The sequence below is a fragment of the Panthera uncia genome, chromosome E1 (genome assembly GCF_023721935.1).
Source record: "Panthera uncia isolate 11264 chromosome E1, Puncia_PCG_1.0, whole genome shotgun sequence".
Lineage (NCBI taxonomy): Eukaryota > Metazoa > Chordata > Mammalia > Carnivora > Felidae > Panthera > Panthera uncia.
The window spans coordinates 49,644,465-49,663,631 of record NC_064814.1 but is presented as its reverse complement, the minus strand read 5'-3'; the positions used below and the strand labels follow the sequence as shown (position 1 = coordinate 49,663,631).

Genomic DNA, 19,167 nt, shown 5'->3' with positions numbered 1-19,167 from the left:
GGGTGGGGGGGGTTCAAATACACAGGTCCATCAGTCTACCTGAAGAATACAGTAAAAGTGCTAAGGACAACATGGAGGACAGCAGGGGTATAGGGGAAGAGGTGTCTGGAAATATTTGGGCAAAACCCTGGAGGACTGAGGATGCCAGCTAGGGTGTCCCGTGGACACTGGGGGAGCCTTTTAAGCCTTCAGAGCACATGGGTAACATGTTTCTCTTCCCTCTTAGGAAGTCCCCTCTGGCGGCCTTGCAGAACAGCTTGGAGGGGTAGGAACTGAGCAGGTAGCCCAGCAGGGAGGGAAACCAATAATCCAGAGCCTGAAGGAAACCAAGGAGCTCAAAGGCTTTGAGAGAGATCTTGGATGTGGCTGAAAGCTATGGGAAAGGACAAAAGGTGGCTGTGTTGCCGGCATCCCCCACCACACATCTGTCACAACAGCAGATACGGCACTCAGGAAAAGAGAGCCCCAAGGCTGGGGGCCAGCAGGTGAGGGTCTCCTGTGCCTGGGTTGAGGGCAACAGTAACCCAGTCCTAGACAGAGGAACGCTCACAGAGACATGCAGATGTCAGTCAGCCCGAGGGCCCATTAACTCTGCTTAAATAATGCTTCCAGGAGAGTTAGTCGTGAGAAAATATTTATTTATATTTGCCAGCGAAGTTCCCTGGAGCCCCAGAGCCAGCAGGTAGGGCTGGAGAGATTCCCTGGCTCTGTCCTGCATCTGGGCAGGACATCAGCAGGACTCCAGGAGCTGGAGGGGCAGGTGGTCATCCTCCGAGGCGGTGTCCTCCTCCGCTTGGACGGCCAGGACAGGCTTCTTCACGGTGCCTGTAAAAGGATGAAGAGCCCTGTGGCTTGGGCCTGGGGCTGTGTCCCCAGGAGGCAGGCGCCAGGGAAGCAGGAGGAGGCCACAGCCATGAAACCACATCCACACGCTCTGTGTGCAGCAGGTGATCCCAAAGTCGCCAGCAACCCTTCTCCCAATGTACCCCCTCCTGCGGGCATTTCCTGAACCCCTGCTTTGTGCCTGTCAGGGACTTCCTCCCAGGAGCTTAAAGCCCCTGGAGGTGACAGCCTTTTTTGTTAGAATCTGGAACACCTGGCGGGAAGAAGAACCGGAGGGAAGTGAGAAGTAGGTGTCCAGGGAGCTCAGGGGAGAGAAGAGAGACGCAGCCTGTAAGCAAGGCAGATTTGGACACCCGTAAGGGGCAGGAATGACACTTGGACAGAGAGAACAGGGGGCAGTGTGGGGGGACTGGCTGTCACATGGAGGGACAGAGGTGTGGGAAACGGGCTGGACTTCAGCGATGTGTCTTCCCCCTGGGGGGTGAGGCCTTCCAGACAGTGGGAGGCGTACAGGGCGGGCCTTGTGTAGTTTTTGACTGCACTGGGGGCTAAGCCTGGAGCAGGAAGGCTTGCCTGAAGGAGAGGGTGCGGACGGAGCCTTGCAGTGGTGCAGAAGCTGGAGACACGAGGGCTGGGGGCAGAGGAGTGAGTGGCTGCCTGAGAGGTCCTGATAATACTCAGCACCGGGCTGAGAGGGACACCGAGCAGGCGTCCAGGCCTCCTGCCCAGGTGAGGAGAGGGAGGGCTGGCACACGCGTTACCCAGAAGGGCCAACCCAAGGCCGTCCCTGTTGGGGATGTCCAGTTGGAAGTCCCAGCAGGCAGTGGGTATGGGATGCTTGGGGCAAGATGAAGGGCAAGGTGACTTTCAGAGTGTCGGCCTCGAGGTGATAGGGTGGCAGGACTCAGAGGAAGGGAGGCACGCCAAGAGGGCAAGCAGGAAATCTGTCGGTTTGTGAGGGCCACGGTCAGGGCCCCAGGAGCCTGGGAAACCAGAGGCTGGAGGAGTGTCCCTACCCAGGGGTCAGAGGTGACGCAGGCGCTGTTGTGGGGAGGGGTCGCGCGCCACAGTCACAGACAAGTGGAGTCTGCTGGAAAGAGAACGAGAAAGAGGAGAGCCAACCGCAGACCCAAGTGGGAGCTACTGAAGATTCCAGAAAGGGCATGCTGTGGAGACAGCTAATCCTCGAAACGGGTCTCCAGGTGAGAGGAAGGAGCCAAGGCCAGTCTTGATGGCAGGCAGCAGGGCGGAGACAGGAGGGGCCTCCACACACTTGAACGGGCAGGACGCAGGCCGTGACTGGGGGGAAGGCCTAGGAAGTGGCTTCTCCTCAGAGGGGTGGGGGCCGGGGGCTTGGGTAGGGGGGCAAAGCCGGGGATCAGCAAGGCTGGCCCTGTAGACGGGGCAGAGCCAGTGGGGGCTCAGAGAGATGCCCCCTGAGCTGTGGGATAGGTGGGGGGGGGCTCTCTAACTCGTTCCCCCACTGGGTCCCCAGGCGCAGCCCAGGCCTGGAAGGGCGCAGCTGAGTGGACCCGGCCAAGAGGAGGGCACGGGGAGGTGAGGGCAGGCAAACGTCCTCAGAGTGTCTCCCGGCTGACCCCCTGAAAACAGGCCGGTGGGGAGGTGGGGCTGGAGAGAAAAGGAGGGAAGGGTTTTAAGGGGGGCTGGGAAGTGGCCATGAAGGCGGTCCTGCCCCAGACTGTCCATGGCTGTGTGGCCGAGCAGACAGAGACACGCACACACACACACACACACACACACACACGGACATCTCTCTCCCCAGAGCAGGGGCTCTGGTCCATGGCTACTCACCAGGGACGCCAGGCCCTGCTGGCTCCTCACACACGGTTGGCAGCGTCTGTTCCCACGCGGCCCAGTTCACTTCCTCCACCCTGAGGACAACAGAGCAGCCCTGAGGCTCTGGGAGGCCACCTGTGCAGCTTGCTGTGCCCCGGGAGCGGGGCCCAGGTAGACACGGGGACGGTCAGGAGAATGGGGATTCTCCGCCCTTCTCGCTGGACACTGGGCCACCCGTCATCCCACCCGGGCCCCGTCCGGGTGGCCACCACCCCGCTGCCCCCTGGGCCACGTGTCTGCGTTGGCGAAAACGGGCATCTGTCCCTTGAGGCCGTTCAGTCACCTGGGTTGCCCTGAATTCCCAGAGAAGAGTTTAGATCCTGTGTGTCTTTGTGTTCCTGGGTTCTGGAGCCCTTTTGTGGCCGCTCCGCGTGCCCAAGACCCTCCCCTCTCCCACGGGAGGCTTTGTTTTCTGTGGAAGGGTCATAGCCTCTGTGGTCGGGCTGGGGGAGTTAGGAGGGCAGAGCAGACCAGCCCGGGCAAGGCTAGTGTGCTGGAACCCGAGGGTCCCTCTGGCTTCTTGGCCTCCTGAGTGTTCCCCCATTTCAGGCCGGAAGGAGCAGGTCAGGGACCACCAGGGAAGGGACAGGAGGATGGCAGACCGGCATCCCTGACCTCGCCTGCCCGGGGCGGAGCCCCCCGGTGCTCCTGGGCCCTGCCTTTCCCACCAGACCTGACTCCTGGTGGCTGTCCCCTGGCTTTTACGAGAGTCAGGCCGACCCGTGGTTGTGCAGTCTCCAGGGATCACTGGGTCAGCAAGGCCCCCAGGCCACCCTCCCCTGCCTCCCTCACTCACCGGAAGCACCAGCGCTCATCAGGGCTGCCATCTGGCCTGGTGCCAACGGCCAGCTTCACGCCTGCCCGCCGCTTCTTCCTTCTGCACCACCAGTAGCCATTCTCCATCTCCAGGACAGAGATGGCTTTCTGGGGACAAAGGACACATCAGACGGTAGCCAGAAGGGTACTCCACGGCACTTTGTAGAACCCAAAGTCTGCTCAGCATGTGGGTTTGAATCCAGCTCCCATGTCTGATTACCTGTGTGATGTTAGGCCCCCAACCCCTCTGAGTCTCAGTATCCCTGCTTGCAGGTGGACGGGTGTTGGGGAGTCAGCACGTGGTGAGTGCCCAGCGGTTAACTTGCGTCGTCACCGATTCCAGAATTCCACACCAGCAGGTGCAGAATTTGATTTGCTCTACCCACACGTGTGCCTGCCCGCCGGCACACAAGCGAATTAGGTGGGGCACAGAACTTTGCCCGTGAGGGCACGGCTCGGGGAAGATAGGGGGCTTGCCCAAGGTCAGCAGTGAATCGGTGGGAGTCCAGCCTTCGGGGCGAGGCTTTCTGAGCACCAACTGCCCACCCTCAACCCTCCAGTCAAGAAGTAGCTATTGCTTCTTCCATGGAAGGCAGATGTCATATCAGCCCCCAGCTACAGGGCCCTCTGCTCCCCAGTCCCAGGATTGCACGTCCCGCCTGCCTCACCCACTAAAGCAACCCCATTGACTGTTTGATAAACACAGGACGGGAACTGCATGAGGGCAAGGACGCGATCTTGTTCTCCGCTGTGTGTTTCGCCCCGAAGAACTGAGAACTAAGCTCAGCTCGTGGTAGACACTCAAGAGATACTTGACAGTGATAACCGTTAACCCTTTCAGCACCTACTACGTGCCAGGCACCGTCCCCAGGGCTTTATTTTTTAAAAAAAAATTTTTTTTTTAACGTTTTTACTTATTTTTGAGACAGAGAGAGACAGAGCATGAAGGGGGGAGGGGCAGAGAGAGAAGGAGACACAGAATCGGAAGCAGGCTCCAGGCTCTGAGCCGTCAGCCCAGAGCCCGACACGGGGCTTGAACTCACGGACCGCGAGATCGTGACCTGGCTGAAGTCGGACGCTTAACCGACTGCGCCACCCAGGCGCCCCAGGGCTTTAGATCTATGAGCCCATTCGAGCCCCACAACAGCCCTAGGAAGGAAGGAATGGATCAGGGGGCCCAGCTCAGCTGGGTCCTGCACACTCCTCACCGGGCCCAGAACTTGGGGAAAGGGAGGGGAGCCCCCCCCCCCCACCGTCGCCCCGCAGTACCTGCAGCTTCCAGATGCTCCAGCTGTCGGTGGCGACACTGTTGACGGTCTCGCTCATGAGGGCGATGAGCATGTTGAGCAGCAGGATGTAGGTGAGCAGCACGTATGCCAGCAGCAGCAACAGCACGACGCCGCGGAAACGCAGCTGGTCTTGGAAGGCCAGCTCCCCCATGCCGATGGTGAACTTGAAGAGCTCCAAGGAGGCGTCCAGGATGCCACCGTATGGGGACGAGCTGCCCCCCTCGTCCTCCCGTCCCACCCCAGGCTGTGCTGCCTCCGTGACATTGGGGCCCGTGGGGACCCCGGAGTCCAGGGCTTCCCGGCTCAAGCTCACCAGGGCTGCAGGAGGGAGAAAGGGGGATCCTCAGCCTGGGGAGACCGGGGGGCAGCCTCGAGGGTGTACAGAGTGGGCAAGGGAGAGGCAGGGGCCAGAGGGGGGAGCCCTTACCTACAGCGAAGCCGAAAAGGAAGACTAAGTAGACCAGCAGGAAGCGGAGTAGGTCCCGCAGGATGACCTAGAACACACACACCCAGGAGCCAGAGTGGGTGGCCGGCCCATCGGGCGTGACCTACAACCCCTGCCTCCGCCCTGAGCATGGGTTCCCTTGCACACACCACACACACACACACACACACACACACACAAATCTGTGCATCCCACACTGAACAGACCGGCCTTTTAACATCACTTTCTTGCTTACAACCATCCAGGGTGAAAACATGAAGCACAGAATTACCCTATGATCCAGAAATTCCACGTCTGGGCAATAGACCCAAAAGAACTGAAAGCAGAGACCCAAACAGGTACTTGCACACCCCTGTTCACAGCAGCGTTACTCACAATAACCAACACAAGCATCCATTGATGCGTAAAGGGATAAACAAAATGGGGTATATACACACGGTGAAATGTTACTCCGTCTTAAAAAGGAATGAGATTCTGAGACGCGCCACAACATGGATGAACCAGGAGGACACTGTGCTGACTGAGCCTAGCCAGTCGTAAGAGGACACAAACCGTAGGATCCCACTTCTATGAGCTACCTAGAGGAGTCAAATTCATAGGGACACAAGGAAGAATGGTGTTGGGGCGCCTGGGTGGCTCAGCTGGTTAAGCATCCGACTTTGTCTCAGGTTGTGATCTCACAGTTCATGGGTTCGAGCCCCACGCTGGGCTCTGTGCTGACAGCTTGGAGCCTGGAGCCTGCTTTGGATTCTGTCTCCTTCTCTCTCTGCCCCTCCCCCAATCATGCTCTGACTCTCTCTCTGTCAAAAAATGAATAAGCATTAAAAAAAAAAAAGAATGATGTTGCTAGGGGCTCAGGGAGGGGAGTGGGGAGTTCATGTCGAATAGGGGGACAGAGTTTCAGTTGGGGAAGATGAGAAAGTTCTGTAGATGGATGATACTTAATACTGTCCCCTAAAGGTAGGATAATATTATGAGGGTATTTAATATCACTAAACAGTACACTTAAAAATGATTAAGATGGGGGAGGCTGGGTGGCTCAGTCGCTTAAGCCTCCCACTCTTGGTTTTGGCTCAGGTCATGATCTCGTGGTTGGTGAGATCGAGCCCAGCATCGGGGTCCGTGCTGAGTGTGGGAACCGCTTGAGATTCTCTCTCTCCCTCTTCTCTGCCCCTCCCCCACTTGTGCTCATGCATGTGCACTCTCAAAAATAAAAATAAATTATTAAGATAGTACATTTTGTAATGTATATTTTGCCACAATTAAAAACATTTTTTTAAACCTCTGGGGCTTCCAGACCCCTCCCCGTGGATAACGAATCCCCAACTTCCTCCCTCCATTCACTCTCCCCAGCCTCCTTGCTCTGTCCCAAGTGCCCCAAGCTTGTTCTGGCTCCTGGCCTTTGCCTCCGACGCTTCTTCTCTGAGTCTGCGCTGGCTAAATCATTTTTCTGGTCTCATCCATCACCTCTTCAGAGAGGTCACCCAGACCATCCCATCTAAAGCACCTGCTGCCCCAGTCATTCCCCAAGGCATCAGCCTATGTATTTCCTCCATAGCATTCAGCAACCTGTAACGTTCTCATCTATTTCTCTTCGTGTTTCCATTTCCCCTACCAGAATGTCAGATGCAGGAGAGTTGAGGACTTGTCTGTTTTGTTAGCAAACAAAGGAGCATATTCCAACACTTAGAACAGGACCTGGCCCACACCTCAACTTTTGTTGAATAAATAAATGAACGCAGACACATCCATATGCCCAGGTGTCCCAGGACACAGGCACATAGATGAGCTTATGTGCATCGTCTCTGCTCCTTCGGTGTGCAAGGATGCACTAGCAAACACACAGATATGCTTGTGTTTGCTCAAACCCACGCAGAGCGCGGACCGCTGAGGGCAGGTGTGTGCACGCTGGTACTCGTGCTCGTGCTTGAACTTGGGTTTGTGATGCACAGGCAGACATGCTCGTGTTCTCCTCTGCCCAGGAGGAGGGCGCCTGCCTGCTGAAGCCAAGAGGGTCCTGTTGGCACGGTGTCCAGCTTTGCCTGGTCACCGCGCCCCGTCTCTCACCTTCTGGATCATGACACTGTAGATGCCCGTGTGTTGCAAGCCACGTGTGTAGTAAAGCAGGTTCAGCCAGCCCAGCACCAGCGAGGACACCAGCAGGGGCAGGTACCACTCGACGGCCAGGAAACGCAGCACCTGGGACACCACCGTGAGCAGGGCCTGAATCAGGCTGCGTGGGAACAGAGTTCGGGTCAGCTTGCAGGCCACCTGGCGAGCTCCCTCCGCCCCCACTTGCCCCCACTGGCCGGCACCGACCACCCCTGCCTCTCCCACCATCCGTCCATCTAGATGGATGAGAAGTCCTCCATCTGCCTGGGACTGGACCCAATCAGGGGTCATTTAATCCCTGTGGGCCTCAGGTCCCTCCCCTGTAAAACGGGGGTACTAGGAACAGCACGTGACTCATGGGGCATTTGTGCAGATTCAGTGAGCCACAACATGTAAAGAGTTCAGGCTCCGCTGGCACGTAGCGCTCAGGGCACGTAACTATCGCGAGCACAAGGAGCCCCAGGCCAGACAGCCTGCACTTTGGTCCAGGCCCCTGGCGCTCCCCGGCTCCTGTCCTCGCCTCTCCAGCCGGCCTGGCGCCTGCTGCCACACCAGCCGCTCCCCGGGGCTGAGACAGGGGAAGGGAGTGAGGCCCCACGTACAAGAGGATTTCAAAGTAGCTGTCCAGGAACGAGATCCAGATGAACAGACGGCGTCTCCAGAAGTACCACAGCTGTGGGGGCAGGAGGTGGGGGGGGGGGGGGGGGGGGAAGGAGAGGAGCAGGGGGTGGGGCGGAAATTTGCTGTCCAGGCCACAGAGCAGCCCTGCTGGGCTCCCCACTGCGTCCCCTGCCTGCCGGCCTGGCTTGGTGGAAGTCCGGCCGGGACCACCTCACAGGCTCAAACAGCATCTTGGACTTTTGTGGGGTGGGGACGGGGGCTCATGCTAGCTGAGAAAGCTGTGAAGCCTGTTTCCAAAAAGTGCGGCCACCCACGGACACCCGGACAATGCCAGGTGCCTCCTCGCTCCCTGTGGACCCAGGCGAAGAACTCACTCACTACTCAGGCCTAGGGGAAGAGCTCCTTTGCCTCTCCTCACCCTGGCCTCACGGGGACCCTCCTGTACTCCAGCCAACCTGGATCTGGTACCAAAGTCCCACCCACTCTGAGACAGGCTCCATGGCACAGTGTCCAGCCTGTCTCCTGCCCCTTTCACCTGAAAAGGAGCCACGGGGGGAGTCGGGCTGAGCGCACCTGCTCCAGCCTGTCTGTGCTCCCCCCCCCCCACCCCCAGGAGGAATGTCCCAGCCGAGGGACCTGGGGGTGGGGGGCTTCCAGCTCCACTTTCCAGGGAGCAGAGCCGGCGTGGCGAGGAATCATGGGAGTCATTTGCTGCCCCTCAGAACCCCCAGAAAGCACAGCAGGGAGATACTGGCCCCAGAACCCAAGGCCCTCAGCTGCCCCGAGGCTGGTAGTGGTGGGACTGGGTATAGAATTCAGTTCCCCGGAAATGAAGGGATTGTGGTTAACTCAGTCTAAGGCTCCTCCTAGGGGAATTCTAGTTTGTTTCTGGGAGCCACACGGAGTGCTGGGGTCATGGGGTGCGGAGGGGGGATGGGAGGAGCCCTCACCTGGCCCACGAGGAGGTAGACGCCCCCAAGCAGGATCAGGATGTGGCCCAGCAGCAGCATGGAGCCTCCAGTCACTTTCAGGGAGAGGAAGGCCTGCGAAAGAGACACTCTGGTAGGATCTGGGACCCGAGTCCCCTCCCAACAGTGACGCTCCTCGCTGAGGGCCCATTCTGAGCATGAGCTGTTGGAGAGGCCACGCAGAGCAGCACAGGGAACGTGGGCTCCCGGGCAGGCCCCCCGCCCCCCCAGATTCTAGCCTGTTGTAGAGGCACGCTGTATAGTGGTTATGACGGTGGGTTCAGATCCCATCTCCTCCACTGACAGCCTGTGTGAGCCTGGATAAGTCACTTAACCCCTCTGTGCGTCCCTCCCGTCAACTGGAAACCGGGGATGCTAACAGTTCATCGTTCTCAGAGGGCTGCTCTAAGCATTAATTAAATAAGCTAACACATGTCACTCCCTGGAAATACTTTGTCACCTATGGTGAGCACCCAGCCCGTATTAGCAGCGTGGTTATCATCTCTGCGGTGCTGGCTTCGGTACCCACTAGCTGCGCGAGAGCTCGGGTGCGTCACGGTGTTATCAGGTGCAGGTGGGGGTTGGCAATCCCTGCCCTATCTTCTTCCAAGGCTGGTCCCAGGAGGCCTCCCTCCCCCAGCATGCGCCCCGTCCCCCCCCCCCCCCCCACCCCCCACCTGCTGTACCTTCTCCAGGGCGGGCTGGTGGTAGGCAACAGCAGTGAAGAGGAACATGTACATCAAGTAACACAGGAAGTTGAAGAAGAATCTGGGGATTAGCAGATCCCATTTCGCCTGTAGCAGTTTGTTCAGCGGCTCCAAAACCACCATCCGGTGTCGGTGCTGGGGTGGGAGTGTGAGAGCTGGTACATACAGGGGTCCGCTCATGTCAGGCTCAACACGAGGGCTGAGGGAAATGGGGGCGGAGCCCCAAATGACCCCGCCCCACCGGCCTCTACCCCCACCCTCATGGCTATGGGCTGGCGGAGCGCCTCATCCTCCAGTCCAGAGCAGGTGGCCACCGGGACCCCCGCATGCTCCCCCTGGGCGTGGGACCGGTGTGTGGAATGAGCATGGGCCCAGAGGCTGGGGTCGGGGCATGCAGCCACATCCCCACCGGCACAGTCACAGGGCACGTCCAGGAGGCAGCCCTGAAGTATGGAGCTCTGCCAGGCCCCCTTTGCACCCCTCCCCGGGCCCCAGTGGGCTCACCGGGCTTCTGCAATGAAAGGCGATGATCTCCAGCACTGAGTTCTCCTCCCAGCTGTCCACAGAGGCCAGGTCATACAGCGACACCCGGACAGGCCCATAGCACCACTCGGTAAACTTCCGGGAAAGTGGCTGGCACAGCCCTGAGAACTCCCGCTGCAGGATGTGTCTGAAAATCTGCAGGGTGAGGCACGTGATCTTGGCCTGCGTGGCCACCTCCCAGCACTGACCAGGAGGCTGGGAGCTAGTTGGTACCCCGCAGACCTGCCCACCATCTACAAAGCTACAAGCAGACACCCGCAGGGGTGCCTGAGTGGCTCAGTCAGGTAAACTTCTGGCTCTTGGTTGCAGCTCAGGTCATGATCTCATGGTTCGTGAGTTCGAGCCCTGCATTGGGCTCTGCATTGACAGTGTATAGCCTGCTTGGGATTCTCTCTCTCCCCTCTCTCTCTGTCCCTACTCCGCTTGTGCACTCTCTCGCTCAAAATAAATAAACTTAGGGGAGCTTGAGTGGCTCAGTCAGTTAAGTGGCTGACTACGGCTTAGGTCATAGTCTTGCGGTTTGTGGGTTCAAGCCGGGCATCAGGCTCTGTGCTGACAGTTTGGAGCCTGGAGCCTGCTTTGGATTTTATGTCTCCCTCTCTTTCTGCCCCTCCCCAGCTCATGTTCTGTCTCTCTCTCTTTCTCTCAAAAATAAATAAACACCAAGAAAAAATTTTTAGGAACACTTGGGTGACTCATTCAGTTAAGCATCTGACTTCAGCTCAGGTCATGATCTCATGGTCTGTGGGTTCGAGTCCTGCACTGGGCTCTGTGCTGACAGCCCAGAGCCTGGAGCCTGCTTCAGATTCTCTGTCCCCCTCTCTCTCTGCCCCTCCCCAGGTTGTGCTCTATCTTGCTCTATCTCTCAAAAATAAACAAATGCTAAAAAAATATTTTTAAAAAAAATTTTTTTAAATTAAAAATAAATTAAAAAAAAAAACAGATACACGCACACAGCCCGTACACACAGATCCTTGTGTGTATAAACTCTTCTCACACATCCTCACATGTTCAGCCACAGTGTAAATATTCTCATCCGCTCACATATGTTCAGACCTGCCAGTGAACCTGGCTCTTCCTTCCCCACTTCTGCCCTGAGGTCTCTTCCTTGGAGTCCCTACACGGCAGAGGGACCCCAGCCCAGAGGTCCTTGAGGCCCCTCGAGACCAGAGGTTCCCGGCTACACAGGTGTGTACCCTTCTGTGGTCAGAGCTCAGAGCTTCCACCAGACTAGAAAGCATCCCTAACTCGAACAGGTTAAGAAGCAGTTTGTTTGGGGGTGCCTGGCTGGCTCAGTCGGTGGAGCATGTGACTCGTGATCTCGGGATTGTGAGTTCAAGCCCCAACTTGGGTGTAAAGATTACTTTAAAAAAACGGGGGGGGGGCGGTGCTTAAGTGGCTCAGTTGGTTGAGCAGCTGACTCTTGAATTCAGCTCAGGTCATGGAATCAGCTCCAAGTTGGGCTCCATGCTGAGCATGGAGACTGCTTAAGATTCTCTCTCTCTCTCTCTCTCTCTCTCTCTCTCTCTTTCAAAATAAATAAACTTAAAAAAAAAAAAAAGAAAAAGCAGAGAGACCAATGATCTAAAATGTTGCTCCAGGCTCTGTCTGCAGAAAAATCAAAGGGGGTCCTGTTGCTTCCTGGAAAGGTGGGGGCCAGGCACTCACCTCGATTTTGCCCTCCTTGGCGGCCAGCTTCAGGGGCGTGAGGCCCTGCAGGTTGGGGATGTCTTCGAGCTGCACTGTGGGGCAGAGGCGGGCGCCGGCTCGGAGGAGCCCGTCGTACATGCGGATCACCAGCGCACTGTTCTCGGCCGAGTTATCTGCGATCATCACCAAGGCGTGCAGGGCAGTGTTGCCCAGTGAGTCGGCCGCCTGCAGGCTGGCAGGCTGATGCCGGTTCTCCAGGAGGTAGGTCACCACATCCCACTGCTTGGTGCACGCGGCCAGAGAGAGGGGCAGCTCGCCTGGGGGTCAAGAGGGACAGCTTGAGCCTCAGGCCTCCCAGCTTCTACCTGACTATGCCTCACATTCCCAGGACAGAACGCCGGGCCCCCTTTAAGAGAGTCAGGCCTCGGGACCCCAGGTCCACCCGGGCCTGTGCTGAGAGGGAAGCCGGTCCCAAGCCCCATTTAGGGCGGCTGTGCCTTTTCCTATGAGCCCTGGTAAAGTCATTTCTGTCCAGCTCTTGACCCCAGGGAGAGGTGACCGAAGCTTTTTACCATCTAAAGGCTCAGAACAGAGGTCAGCCAACCAAGGTTCCCATCTCCTTGCCTCCTTCTCTTTTCTTCACCAGAGCCCAGCCCCACTGCCACCTGGCATCGACACCCCTTTAGACTTTCCCCCACACCGGTTCTGCCAGCCCATTCCCCTGTCCTGGTCTGGGAGCGGATGTGTGACGAGCTTCCTTGGCCAGACAAGGCTAAAACATCTCCTAAGACAAACTGCTTTTGCAGGCAGCCCAGTGACTAGAAGCACGAGCCCTTGGGGGTCAGACAGATCTGAGTTTAAGGGTCAGCTCTGCCACACATTTACCGTGCGACCTCGTCCCCTCTGCACCTCAGTTTACCCAAGAAAGGCTCCTCACCGAAGTAGAAGCAAGTCCCTTGGCTCTTCTTCTGGAAGAAGTGGCCACAGGCCCGGGCATGCACATTGGCCCCATTCTCCACCAAGAGCTTCACACACTGCAGGCTCCTCTTCTCAATGGCAATATGCAAGGCGCTGTGGCCTCGGTAGTACTCATCCGTGCACTGGGCATTGACCAGGGGCTGGGGATTGCCAGAGTCCCGGTCAATCTGCAGCAACGGCAGGATGCAGGCGTTGGCCCCATCCCGAAGGTTCAACACGGCCTTCATCAGGCACGTCTTACCCGTGGAGCCCTCTGTGGGAGAAGGGGAGGGGAAGGGGCACCAGGGTGCTCAGACCTGGAGTGGCCGGGCTGCCCACCAGCTCCAAAGCACCCCCTGGGAGAATAAAAAAAGATTGTCACACACAGCCGGTGGAAACACAGCCATGCGATAGGGTATTAAGGCTCCAACCAACAGGTGTTAAACTACCAACAGGTATGGCTACGATTTCTGCCCTAGAAAATAGGTTTCTAGGATGTAATTTGTCCTGTGCGCAACGTTGTCTACAGAACACCCAGAGCAATATTCGTTAAACGGCTCCATCATTTGATAGCTCTCTCCTTAGGCAAGTCACTTGGCCTCTCTTGACCTCGGTTTTCCTGACTGTAAAATGGGAATGTTCCAGGGCTGTTATAAGGGTCAGATGGAATCACATACAAAATTCTTGGCACACAGAGGGCCTGGCACCCAGTACGTTGAGGTCAAAAACGACAACCAACCTAAATGGCCACCACTGAGGAATAGTTAACTAAATCCTGGTAAGGGTACACAACAGAAAAGCTCTGCAGCTGTTAAAGTGACCGAGTTAGAAGTCTATGCACTCAAGTGTAAGTTGTCACAAATGGGTATATATGGCCCAACCCCTTATGTAAATATATACCTAATAGATTTAAATGGTTTGAAAAGATATATCCCAAATCATGAACAGGGATCCAGGATGTCGTAACGTTTTTAACCTCACCTTATACATTTCATTACGGTCAGAATCTTCTAGAATGCACAAATGTTACTTTTCTGACATTGGGGCTGATTTTCTAATCAGGCCAAACCATAAAGATTTGGGGCAAAAATAATGACACTGTTATTTTAAGATGAAAGGAAAAAAAAAGAAGAAAGAAGAAAAGAAAAGAAAAAAGGAAAGGAAAGGAAAGAAAAAAGGAAAAGAAAAAAGACAAAAGATGCACTGTGAACCGGTGAGTATCCATTTGGCCACTGAAGTGAAGAGGTTGGCCAGGAGCCAGGGGGAGGGGACGGAGTGGGAGGCACAGCCGTGACCTCAATGAGCTGCCCTCAGCTCTGTCGGCAGGGCCTCCCTGCAGCCATTTAGGCAGGAGGGCTGCTAAGAACAGTCACCCCTTGGCTCCTGACCACGGTCAAGGCCACCCGGTCAGCCGAGTCTCAGCACAGGGCAGGCCTACCTGTGTACTCTGAGTCGGTGAGGTACTTGCTGGTCCGGGACAGGTACTCTGCTAACCCAGCCAGATCCTCGGGGACGCCCCGGGCCACCACGCTGAAGAGCCGGTCACGGTCAAAGCGTTTTGGGTCTGGCTGGCTGTGGGGATGTGACTTGTGTCTGATGCTGTGGAAGAATCATGCTTCCCCCCACCCCGAATGCCCCCCATCCCAGGGAGTCCTTCCAGCGCATCCTGTGAGCACTGGGCACCCTGCAGGCCCGAGAGCCCTCTGGGAGCCTTTCTGAGGGCCTCTGCCCAGCGCAGACCAAGGAGACCCCAAGTGCCCAGAGTCCTAGAAGGTGGAAGAGGGCCTGTCCAGGGCACTAGTCCCCAGCATCCCCACGACTCCAGATTTTTTTCCGCATCAGGCGCTTATCATTTGCCAGGTGGCTCGATGGTCTTACAACAGGCTCATTATCCCAGAGAGGATTTCAGCACAGGAACCTGTCATGCTCTTGAGCGGGAGTCCAGGTGGGGATGGGACCACAGGAGGTACCCACAGACTGTCAGAGGCTGTATGCCCTGCTGGCCTAGACAAAAGAATCAAGAAAAGGCCTCATCCTCTCAGAAACCAGCTCTAGGGGCGCCTGGGAGGCTCAGTCGGTTAAGTGTCAACACTTGATTTCACGGTTCAGGTCATGATTTCACAGGTTGGTGAGTTCGAGTCAGGCTCTGCAGCAGAGCTTGCTTGGATTATTTTATCTCTCTCCCCCCCACTCTCTCTCTGCCCCTCCCCTGCTCACACACTTTCTCTCTCTCAAAATAAATAAATAAACCAAAAAAAAAGTTAAATAAATAAATAAGAGAACCCCCCGATCCTCTCAGAAACCATCTCGAGACTGATGACGGTGTGGTTGCACCTTTAACCCTCACTTCAGCCCTGGGGATCAGCAATCTCTATTTTCTCCATTAGACGAACAAAGAGATAAAGTAACTCGCCCAAAGCCACACGCGCAGGACTGGGGCTCACCTGGGGGAAGTCGTCTAACTAACTGCAGACCCTGACTCCTAACCCCCAGAAAAATTCTAGGCTGGGCAGACAGGAGTTTCTCAGAGACACAGGGGCCTAGCGCTGAAACCTATCAGATGCTCACCGGAGTTTTACTGAGAAACCACACTTCTGGGAAAGGCCCCAGAAGAGGTCTGGTAGCCCCTCAGCATCTAGCAGTTTCTGGTGACAGGGGAGGGAGGGGAAGGAGTGTGGGGTTCCCCTCCTGGGCCTGACGCTATTTACAGAGGCCAGCCTGCCCCTGGGGCTTCTGGAACCGTCACCAGTGGATATAAAGGGACAAAAAGAGGTGGGAGACCATTGGAAGCTCTGGGGACCCTCAGGTCCCAGCTTCACCAAGGAAGGGTTAGTGACTCTCTAATGAGCAGGGGACTGTTGGGCTCAGTCATGCGTTAAGCTGTGGCTGTGTGACTGATAGAGCCAGGCCCTGCCTCCCCCACACCAGTTAGTCGCGTGTCTGCCTGGCCTGGCCAGACATACCATCATCTGCCTAGCAGACCACATGGCCGCGACATGCCCGAGAGGACTCTGTGGCTGACTGGGGAGCCCTATGGGCAGTCTGGCCGGGGGAAGGGGCCATTTGGACAAAATACTTCCCGTCACCGGGTGGCATCACAGTCTTGGGGCAGGGAAACCCAACAAGAGCACAGACTGAGGCACTGAGGGCCATCGAGGGACCTATTCTGCCTGCCAGGGGGACTGCTCAGCTCCCAGAAGCCTCACCCGCAGCGTCCCCTGCCCGGCTCTGAATCTGACCGAGGCCTTCCGACGCAAACGACACAGGGGCTCTGGGCTGGGAGCCAAGGCTGGTGCCACGTCTCAGACACGAGGAGAGAGGAAGGGGCTTTCCTGGCAGAGTCCCGCCTCGCCCACGAGGACTCTCCAGCCTCGCACATCAGACCTCACGCTGAGGGCGAATGCCAGGCGAGCCCCCCACGCACCCAAAAGCTGGGAAGTCATACCCCCGGCAAAAGTGGGCTCGCGCTGTCTGAACTGGTACTGATCACAGGAGGCTCAAAGTGAAGCAGACCCCTAGCAGAAGCCCCCCCAGAGTCCCCTGGGCAACAGGTCCAGCCCTCGAGCAGAAGAGCAGAACCCAGGAGCACCCAGGACACTGCCAGATGTCCCTGACTCTCAACTTGGACCGGAGTGTGGATCACGCTAGCATCCCCACAGGGACTGTGACGCACAAGGGTCAGGGCACACACAAGGGGTTGCAAGGGTCTGTTGAGTACTTCCAGACGGAAGAGCGTGTCCCTGTGAAGAAGAACAGGACCTCAGAAGGCAGAAGGCCAGGAAAGAGGAAGGTTCCAGAGGGATCAACCCCAGAGAGCAGAGCAGGGTTATGCCTGTCAGGCCCAGGAGCCATCACAGCCAGACTGAGGACCTCCCTCCACCCCTCACCATCAAGTCTGACTCAGGGTGCTCCCCTGGGCCCCACCCCCATTTGCTGCCTCACCTGACACCCGTTCCTTTGCGGTAGTTGAGGTTCACTTTGATCTGAGGGGGGCAGTTCCGGTCTTCGCTCTGGAATGGTGACTCCATGGGGGGCGGCCCGTCCCCAAGGCCCAGCTTTCCTTTGTCCGCCTCAGTGCCATCTTCTTGGCCTCCGTCTGATGTCTGGAGCCTGAAAGTGGGAGAGCTGGAGGACGAGGCCATCCTAAGGGGAGGAGGCTGCTCTGTCTGGCTCAAACCTCAGTGGAGACCGAGTTGTCAGAGGCTCCTCCTTCCCTCCTTCTTCCCAGTCCTGGGTTGGGGTAAGAGGTCTGGCTGGGGCCTGCAAAAAGAGAAGTTTAGGGGGCTCTTGGGTGGCTCAGTCAGTTAAGCATCCGACTCTTGATTTCAGTTCAGGTCATGGTCTCACAGTTCGTGAGTTCGAGCCCCACGTCGGGTTCTGTGATGACAGTGTGGAACCTGCTTGGGATTCTCTGTCTCCCTCTCTCTCTGCCCCTTCCCAACTCGTGCTTGCTCTCTTTCTCTCTCTCTCTCTCTCTCTCAAAAAAAAAAAAAAAAGAATAAACATTAAAAAAAGAGAGAGAGAGAGAGAAAACTTTAGATAGAAGCTGAGTACAAGTAGGCCCACCCACTGAGTCAGACCGTCGGGAGGGGGAGGAAGGCCAGGGTGAGGAGAGGGAGGGAGGTTTCGGTATGAGGATGGAATGGGGAAGAACAGGGACCCAGTGGGTCTGCCTACTGACGTAGTCCCACGGGAAGGGTTGAGGCTGTCCCTGACTTTCCCTCCCTCTGATATCTGAGAGGCCACAGCCCCTGGTCCGGGGAAACAAACGTTTGGGGTCACAGCACAAACACAGCATTTCTCTACATAACATCTCGCCCAGTGGCCACTCTTCGCAACAGATAAGAGTGCGGGCTGTAGGCACCAGAGGCGGGTCATCGAACCTCTTGCCACAGGACGGGAGCATTCCGGGGGAGGCGGTTGGAAAACCGCTGGTCTCTCAGACCTCTCGTTTTGCTACCAGGACAACTAAGGCTCAGAAAGGGGAAGTGACTTCCCCAAGGTCGTCAGCTGTTGGCAGGGCCTGGTCTAAAACCACAGCACGCTACCATGATGTCCTTCTTCAGTTCTCCGAATCTTTCAGGGCCCATCTGTGTTTTCAGTCTGACTCATCTCTGAGGGCATTGAATGCCACCTCTCTGTGCTTTAGGGTCTCTGGGGGCTACAGAGTGGGGAGGGAGCCCCCTGGCTGGCTGCCCAAACTCCCTCTGACAGTCCCACCTCTCGGGCCCTAAGTGGGGCTCTGGGCCCTGACATCTCTTCGTGGGAGAATGGAAACCACAGCCTCCATCACATGGCAAGGGGTGGGGCCCCAGTTGGGGGCAGGGGGAAGGCTCCGGAGCCCCCTAGTGGGTAGAAGCAGAAAGAAGGAAGACAGAGTCAGCAATGGGTGGGGAGACAGCAGGGTGGGAGAAGGGGACAGGGAGAAGAAACAAGGGCAAGAAGATGAGAGGCTGGATGGTGACAGGGCTTGAGCTGGGCCCCCGTCCAGCTTCAGGCTCCCACAGCCCTCAGGGACCTGGGGTTGGGGGGCATTTTCCCACAGAAGCAAGAGAGGCGGGGACCTGGCTAGCTGACTCAACATGTAGACTTGTTTGTTTTAGGTTTTTTACTTCAACATGACCCACCATCTATCTAGAAAGATGGACAGCCACTCTGGGGCGTCCTTCCCAAGCCACACACCGTTTAGCCTGGCTTATGTCCCTCACCATCCCCCCGACCCCCGATCTGCCTCCCCGGCTGCCCCCCAGCCCACCGTTCCCAAGCCTCAGCAGCAACAGCTACCTGTCGGGCCCCTGCCGCCTGTCCTGCAGTCCTTACCCGCCCCGGGCAGGGAGGAAGGGGTCTGGCAGTCCAGGTAGAGGCGGGAGCCCCTTGAAGACCCTCACTCGGGGCTGGAGAAGCAGGCAGCCTCCCCCCACCCCCCCACTCCGGCTTCCCGGCCCCGATCGGTCGCTGTCAGGCTCCAGGCACCTCCCCCCTTCCCCAATGTGCCCCGATCGCCCACCGACTTACCCCGCGGGCCGAGGCCAGGGCGTGGCGGCCGGGGCTGCGGACCCGCCGGGATCCCGTGCCTCCGGGGCGGCGGGGGCTGCGGGAGGAAGTGAGGCAGGGAGGGCGGCGGGCGTTGACAGCCGGGAGCCGCAGAACCTCCCCAAGCCTGCTCTGAGCTCCGCCAGGGGCTGCGGTCTCGGGGTGTTCCGCACCCTCAGCCCACCCGGCCTGCAGGCATGGTGGAGAGTGGGGTTAAGTCTCCCGGGTCAGGACGGGCTGGCCATCCGCGAGTGACCGGCTGGACCACTGGCCACACCCTGCTCTCGGGGAGACACGCCCCGACTCCCCACCCCCACTGTGTCTAG

General features: G+C 57.5%; 1 protein-coding gene across 3 annotated transcripts; it reads right to left on the bottom strand.

The window, feature by feature from the left end:
* Window positions 1-621: 621 nt before the first annotated feature.
* Window positions 622-19,159, bottom strand: TRPV2 (transient receptor potential cation channel subfamily V member 2). Of its 3 annotated transcripts, XM_049636896.1 has the most exons (16): window positions 18,824-19,137; window positions 16,751-17,068; window positions 14,687-14,812; window positions 14,247-14,380; window positions 12,789-13,082; window positions 11,870-12,168; window positions 10,163-10,336; window positions 9,638-9,793; window positions 8,934-9,026; window positions 7,965-8,035; window positions 7,318-7,483; window positions 5,233-5,299; window positions 4,786-5,123; window positions 3,497-3,624; window positions 2,656-2,735; window positions 622-825 (listed from the first exon to the last, which is right to left on the bottom strand). In XM_049636896.1, exons 2-16 carry the CDS (start codon window positions 16,948-16,950, stop codon window positions 731-733), a joined length of 2,421 nt encoding a protein of 806 aa, XP_049492853.1. In that variant the 5' UTR covers window positions 16,951-17,068; window positions 18,824-19,137; the 3' UTR covers window positions 622-730. The 3 variants fall into 3 exon arrangements, with proteins under 3 accessions (XP_049492853.1, XP_049492854.1, XP_049492855.1); XM_049636897.1 differs by lacking the exon at window positions 14,687-14,812 and having other exon boundaries at window positions 18,824-19,135; XM_049636898.1 differs by lacking the exons at window positions 622-825; window positions 7,965-8,035 and having other exon boundaries at window positions 18,824-19,159.
* Window positions 19,160-19,167: the final 8 nt, after the last annotated feature.

Excerpts from the sequence above, each read along its gene's own strand:
- TRPV2 (XM_049636896.1), bottom strand. The coding sequence starts at position 16,950 with ATGGCCTCGTCCTCCAGCTCTCCCACTTTCAGGCTCCAGACATCAGAC. Across the intron at positions 10,337-11,869 it reads CCAAGGAGGGCAAAATCGAG|ATTTTCAGACACATCCTGCA; the intron begins GTGAGTGCCTGG and ends CTCACCCTGCAG. Across the intron at positions 8,036-8,933 it reads TCTACCTCCTCGTGGGCCAG|CTGTGGTACTTCTGGAGACG; the intron begins GTGAGGGCTCCT and ends CTGCCCCCACAG.